General features: G+C 46.8%; 1 protein-coding gene across 1 annotated transcript; it reads right to left on the bottom strand.

The window, feature by feature from the left end:
• Window positions 1-229: 229 nt before the first annotated feature.
• Window positions 230-3876, bottom strand: LOC119464044 (uncharacterized). The gene is made up of 2 exons (XM_037724865.2): window positions 3865-3876; window positions 230-704 (listed from the first exon to the last, which is right to left on the bottom strand). The coding sequence occupies exons 1-2, from the start codon at window positions 3874-3876 to the stop codon at window positions 315-317; spliced, it is 402 nt and encodes a 133-aa protein (XP_037580793.1). The 3' UTR covers window positions 230-314.
• Window positions 3877-7091: the final 3215 nt, after the last annotated feature.

Below are 7091 nucleotides of genomic sequence, written 5' to 3'. Positions count from 1 at the left end.
AGTGTTGGGTTTAATGACTTCTGCCAGGAGTACATTGCTGCACGGACACTCGCTTCACCACTGGTCACCACCTTCGTATTTTCGCCGAGCGATGACTGTTACCACTACTGGGGATTCGCCAAGAAGCAGACCAACAAGCCGGCAGTATGAAAGTGCTGACTACCTCACCCATTTTCTTTATCGTTGCCCTTCTGGGAGAGCACAATTATTCTAACTAGCAATACTAGTCAAAGTCACTGCCAATAGCTGTCCGTCTCCATCGATGGCGCCGTACCGGATTCTATATACAGGGCTCACAAAAACACACACCTAACCTAGCCCTTGAGGCCGTATCCGCCGTACTTAAGACCACCGCCGTATCCGAGTCCACCTCCATATCCAAGGCCACCGCCGTATCCACCGCCGTATCCACCACCGAAGCCGAGCCCTCCGCCGACGCCTCCGAGACCACTGTGAGCCACGATGGCACCTCCACCATGCACCTTGTTCACGTGGTGCACCGTCCTGATCAGGAACGCCGGTCCAGCCACGGCCTTGGAGAATCCTGGACCTCCTCTCAGCAAGGTCACGCTACTTCCCACGCCAACTCCTCCAGCTCCAAGACCTCCGCCATAGCCTAAGCCGCCTCCATAGCCCAGTCCATAGCCTCCTCCAGTATCCAACTCCCAGACCACCGGCCATGGCACACACCACCAGAGAGAAGCCTACGATGAAGATTGCCTGTGACGAGCACGACAACGAGCAAATGAAGTCATCGTTAGTGACAAAGAAGGCAACCGCGCAATATTTCGTGACGAAATATCCATTGTATTGAAACTACACAGAAACCGACTTCGAGACACGTTCACAAAATCTGCATTCATCTGAAAGTGAAAGTCCAGGCAAGTCAAACACATCCTGTTGTGGGTGTTGGTGTGTTTCTACAGCTTTGTTTTATTGCGATAGCAATTATGTGCACACTTCAAGCGGATTTCTGCCGTCGCCGTCGTCGTCGCCATGAGATTCCGTATGAAGTCCAAAGGTGATAAAATCGTCGCCGCGCGCCGTAAGCTGTATGTGCCAGTGAAAGCGCGTGACCATCGCGCGAAAGGCCGTGGGGGGATGAGAGGGAGGGAGGGGGGGCGACGTTGTGCTGCAGCACCAACGGCGCAAGGGAAACTGGCCACTCAGTCTCGCACGGGAAAGGAAGAACGCGGGAAGGCCTCGCGGGATGGAGGGGGGCGGCTACAAGTGCGTACTTGTACTTTGCCCAGCGGCGGCGGTCGCCCGCACCGATCGTGAAAGCGATAGCTTTGTATGCGCTGTGCGTTCGCCGCTCAGTTTCCGTTGAAGCGATAGACCGCACGAAGATTCGCTCACTGCTGCTGCGCTTGCTCACGTCAACGTTTTCACAGCGGTTGTCTGTGGTCGTCGAGTAGGATCTTTTTATGTTTGCTTGTGCGCGCTGACACCATGCTTGTTAATTCAGTTAGTAAACGAATGCGTCTAAGTTTATACAGCCGATAAATATGCTATGCTTACTCCCGTATAGCTCTCTGCTAATTTGCTATCGCAATTGATGATTCGACTTTCGGGCGAAACTACGACTTTTTTTCGAACACCTCGTTCGAATGAGGTATATGTAAAGCGGTCTTCTGCGCATGGAAGGCTCGCACCAGTACCTTCAGCAAGCAACCGTGGAGCTGCTTGAGAAATAGATGGAGTTGTTTTGAAAGGCAGTGATATGCGAATGTAGATGAAACATAAAATCAGTACTCAAGGAATGATTGCTCGAGATGTGTCTCGGCCTCCGTATGCTGTCGACGTATGTTTAGTACAAGGAAGTATGCGTGCACAGTTTCCCATTCTATCAAAATTTTACCAATGTTTCGTGTAAAATGGCACACTGTCATGGTCGTTCCCTATTGTGACATGGCGTGCTTACATTCTGAGCATTCTGTTTGTCGAGCATTTCTTATGAGATGAATGAAAAGAAATCATTTCGAGATCCCGAAATGATAATCGCGACCGTAAGGTTACATGCTGCTTACCACCTTCATATTTAAGTTCATCATCTAAACCTGTGTACATGGGCAATATTTACACAGAACAGATTGCAAGGATGTTTCGGTAAATTGTAGTCTCGCCTCATAACAAGTCATTCGACAGTGCGCCTCACAGAATGGACTGGCATTATTGTCTTCTACGAGCGATAATATCCGATAACGATATATAACAATAATTTTAAGATAATATCCAGCTACGAAATGCAGCTAGCACGATCGTCATAGGTGCCAACGAAACGCTGTGTTCATTTACCTAAATACTCAACGTCGATCAAAAATGCAATTGACGCGGCAGATATACATACTTCCACTATGCGTATATTCGACTACAGCATACACGGCTAAATTGGCGATGACATCGACGGAATGGTGCACATCTAAGTAGCTTGCCCGCTTACAAATTGGCCGTCATTTTCGGCAAAGCAGCCGCAAATAAAGTTCTCCGTCGGTGCACATCGACATTAGGGCTTAGCGCGCGGTGTGCCCTTCCTGGCTCACGCAACGGTCATGGTCTAACGTGTCATAGTGTGCGTTACAGTAAACAAGGCGACCACAGCTGCACAGAATGCGCTTTCAACACTCTCTTGTTTGTTCTCTTTATCTTGACTACATGTATTTATATATACGCACAATTTCGTGCTCTGAAATAAAGCTTTGGTAATTTTCAGTTCGTATGCATGACAGCAACGTTTACTTCTGGTGTTACGTTTGCTCACTTATGTATTCCCCACAGTTTATCACGTCATGACCAGAATGAGTGTGCTATTCATTCAGCGTGCCCATATGAATATCAGAGTATCGCGGTATGCTGTCTTTTTTTTATTCTCTATCAGTGTGCAATCTCATATTGGAATATTGACCGTGGGTACAAGTGGTACCGTGGTATAGGTGGTACCACGGTACAAGGGTCACCGTGGTGTTCGTACGGCCGCCGAAGTTTAGTACGTGTGCATGTGAAAGTCCAGGCAAGGTAGTGAACGGAACGCGTTCCGCGTTAGCCTTCTCGCTTTTCCCCTTCTTGGTCTCTCACTCTCTCTTTCTGATAATTCCAAGTCACCTGATTACGCCGCACGAAATTTCAAAATTAGAATTACCAAAGACATTAAATCGAAGCTTCCTTTGCCTCTTCCCGGGGTTTGCTGTTCGTTCTCGTTTCCTCCGTGGATTTATTTTCCGATATATGTAAACAATTTGGCCCACTGGATATGGGCTGACTGGTGCTTTGCCGAGTAGACAATTGGGTCACTGCGTATATTCCAGTGGGCATTTGTGTGCCTCCATAGAGAACTTCGGCACTGCGCATGCGCAACTGGGCATGTACCCACCCTTGACCAATCCCGCACATTGTGCGCGCCACTGCACTCGAGGAATATCAATCCTTAAGTGTGCTTAAATGTCTGTTCTTCTTCTCTGTTCACGAACGCTTCCCTTGAGAAGCATCATTAATCATCGCCTTCATCCTCGTGAGGCATACACCTAAAAGGTACAGGCGATGAGGCTAAGATCTCATCTGCTAGTGCTCCTACATCGCTCACTCAAACAAGCTGCGCGTCATTTAGATTCCAACATTGCATCAAATCTGCGTCTTTTTTTGCATATGTGTGATCCATAAAGGGTTGTACTCTGCTCAGCCAACAAACGGCCGGGCCACGTCTTCAGAACCGCTGTTGCGCATCAAGTGCTTTGACAATACATGTCCTAGTTTTCTTTCGACAGAAGCTTCCTCCACGAAGCTTTGTTACATGTATGCGTCAACACAAACAGCTTTCATGCGTGGATAGCCGAAAACGGCGCGAAATCAATGTGCAGGCAGTCTTACCAGGGAGTTCATGGTGAGAAGGCTGTGTTATCCACTGGTCCCGGAGAACTGTGCTCTGGCGTGGTCATAGCGCTCGCTTATATACTCGCAAGCCCTTCCCGTTGTTTTGCGATTTGTGTTACGCCATTGTGGCATATCCGCTAACGAAGCCAGGTCAGTCTTACTTGCCGCCCGGAATGTCGAAACCGAAATCCCCGCTTTCACCCGCGCAAACGCCATAGTGAAAAAAAAAAATTTGCATAATACCCCAGAGGACCACTGATTCGGGCTGATTAGCCGGCCTAACTTCCAAGCAGCTATTTTACGACTCGCCTGTTCCGTGCAGTGCACATCTTGCTTCGAGGCGTGTTCCGCTTCCGTCTACGAAAAAATTAAAGGCGTTCCCATAACCACAAGGATGATGCGTGCGGCTAGCCCTCGGAGTATGCGCCGTTAATTATTTCATCTTTTGTTTCGGGAATGGGCGTGAAAGCTTCTTCCTGAATTATATACCCAATATGGGCGTCTGTGACTGTATAGCTGCGATATCGCAGCAACAATTTAATTCTAAAAGGCAACAAACACGCAAAACTCTGGAGTCAGCACATAGCAGTATTTTTTTTTATTCAGAGTACTGGTAGCTATGTTCTTTTTTCAAGCCGCGTTTCCAAAATCAGTTCAGTAGTTGCATAGCTGCATCATAATATTCTATGAAATTTATTGTCCATGCCTGCTCTTCATTATAATTTTTAATCTTAGAAGTGACGCTGTCGGGGCATGTACATTCAAATATGTCCTGCTCTTAACAAAAAAATAATCAGTTTTATGCTTTAAATTTTGTGTTTCAATTCACCTGTCCCTCATTTTCTTTTGAATCAGCATTGGCAGCACGGGTCACTGGGGACGAAATGAATTGGTTAAATGCCATTCACATGGAATGTGGCATCGCCACCATGGTGCGCCCACTTTTGTCTATCGCACGCTACTTGACTTGCGTGCGATGTCGCAACTCACTCGTGATAATGGCCCTACATTATTTCAGAATGAAATGTGCCTTCTTTACGCACGTTCAAGGGAACGTGACTGAGACGTTGTCCATCGCGCCCCGGTAGGCACCAGTTATGAACCAAGCTTTTCCGGAATACTACACATTAACTTCAAAGCCGTATTGTGGCCAGTAAAACGCGGGGACGCACTAAAGGCCATGGCGAACACGATCCACTGAATCCACGCTTCTTCAAACTGCAAGTCACCGCCGAAGCAACGCTATCTGGGAGCCCAAGGCTGTCTTAGCTGTAACCAACGAATTAGGCATGGTTGAGTCTGCCTACGTGTGCGGCGGAAGTAATCGAATTGTACCTAGAAAAAATAGAATAGCGGATTCCTATTGGTTGGGTGAAAACGACGTCATTCGATGCACAGGCTGCGGCTATTACTATTATGACTTCCACGTGAACGCGTGTCGCCAAGCACGCATTATATATCGCGGATGGACAAGTGTATGTTGGCTCACACGTCGAACGGTGGCGAACGTCGAACACACCTCTTACAGCATCCGCCACGTTGCACGGAACTACCGAATCAAAGCTTTAAACGTCGTTCCAAAAGTGAAGAGCCCGCAAACGGACTTTGCCTTTTCTCTCACGGTATAGCCGTTCGCATCCGGGTCTGATTGCGCTCTTCTAGCATACCTGCCAGCAACGCCGATCAGATACAATCGCAACAATAAAGGAGGAATGCTCTCGACTTGCTCTGTGGCCGAGCCGCGAGAATTCAAGCGGAAAGCTCTCGGTGCATACCTGTCGTGAAGGCCTAGCGCGAAGCCCCTTCAGTATTCCGTTCCTACTTCTATTTATTTTCCTTTATCCTCTTGCTTCCTGGGTCGAAAGCAAGAAATAAGGAGGGTATGTGGAATGGGTACAGGCTCTCAGTGGCAACGCGTTTCTTTTTCTTTCTAACAGGCGAAGTTCATCTTCTTAAGTGTATTTTTGAACGAGGAAGAAATAGATCGCGGTGGACCCTGGTTTAGAAGAAAGAAATTATAACGTTTTTTTTTTCTTTTTGTAGGCTGGTGTAATTGGGGTTTAAGCATAGGCCAGGATTGTGCAAGAAAATCATAAGTGTACTTTATAGAATTGGTCGCTGGCGAACTTCCTCAAAGCCGACTCAACAAAATCTGTCAGGTAACCCTCGGTATTACGGTGTTGCCATTGAGTCATCCAACCAAAGTTTAAGGATATGGAGGATAGAGTCAGGTGGTATTTCGAAAGTGGGAGTGCATAGATATATTTGTTGTATAACTATTATCGTTGGATAATTAGCAATTTACTTTCAGACTGTAAAGCATTCAGTGTACTTCAAGTGCACACGTTCATTTCTGATTGTACGCAACTGCTGTTGATGCACGTTTTAGCCCATATTTCTTTCCAGGATATATTCTTGAAGAATAAACGCGAATTTATTTGAATATTCAGAATAACACTCCAGGTCGCATGACGTGCGAACCATCTTCATCTTGTGGTCATTGTTATTATCATCAAACCATCATTGTCGCCGTCATTGTCGTCATGTCGATGCGATGCACCTGTCGTTTCACATTTCGTCATTCACAGGGAACGAGCTACCGCAGTTTTTCGACTGCACTTTAGGCGTTCTTACTTTAAGTGGCACTTGAAATTCCTCTTTCTTGCCAAAAATCGGAGGACGCTTAAGCTTCGGCTTTAAGAGACGAACGCGATAGCGTTATCGGGACCCGTTCGCATAGCATTTTTCTTTATGAGTAGGCTTCACCAGAACCTCAACGTGGGAAAGCCAGCTTAAAGAGACCAAGCTTCCAACGATACCCTTAAATGCGGCTTCACTTTTAAAAACAAATGCATTGATGGGAATACATTTTTACAGGGGCAATATAAGCCGCCTTATATCAGAATTTGAAGGCCCTACGGCCTTTTTTTTGTTATTTTATTAATTGTTTGCTGTTACCCCGAGGCGCGCGCGCGTCCAAAATTTAGAAAGGCTCGGTTTTGAACATTCCCCACAATGTTGCCTAGAACCAAATTACAGCGAAACACCATCAGAATTGGAGGGCGCTTACGCTTCTTCACCTTTACAAGTGGAACGTGATAGCATTCAAAGATCCCTGACCGCTTATCAGGCTTTTTTCTCCTATATTCAAATTACCATCCGACGCTATCACATCTGTAGGTTGTGGTTAAGTCATACTTTACGATTTTCTGACGGATCTTACT

The sequence above is a fragment of the Dermacentor silvarum genome, chromosome 9, assembly GCF_013339745.2.
Source record: "Dermacentor silvarum isolate Dsil-2018 chromosome 9, BIME_Dsil_1.4, whole genome shotgun sequence".
Classification (NCBI taxonomy): domain Eukaryota; kingdom Metazoa; phylum Arthropoda; class Arachnida; order Ixodida; family Ixodidae; genus Dermacentor; species Dermacentor silvarum.
This window is presented reverse-complemented; position numbering and strand designations above follow the sequence as displayed.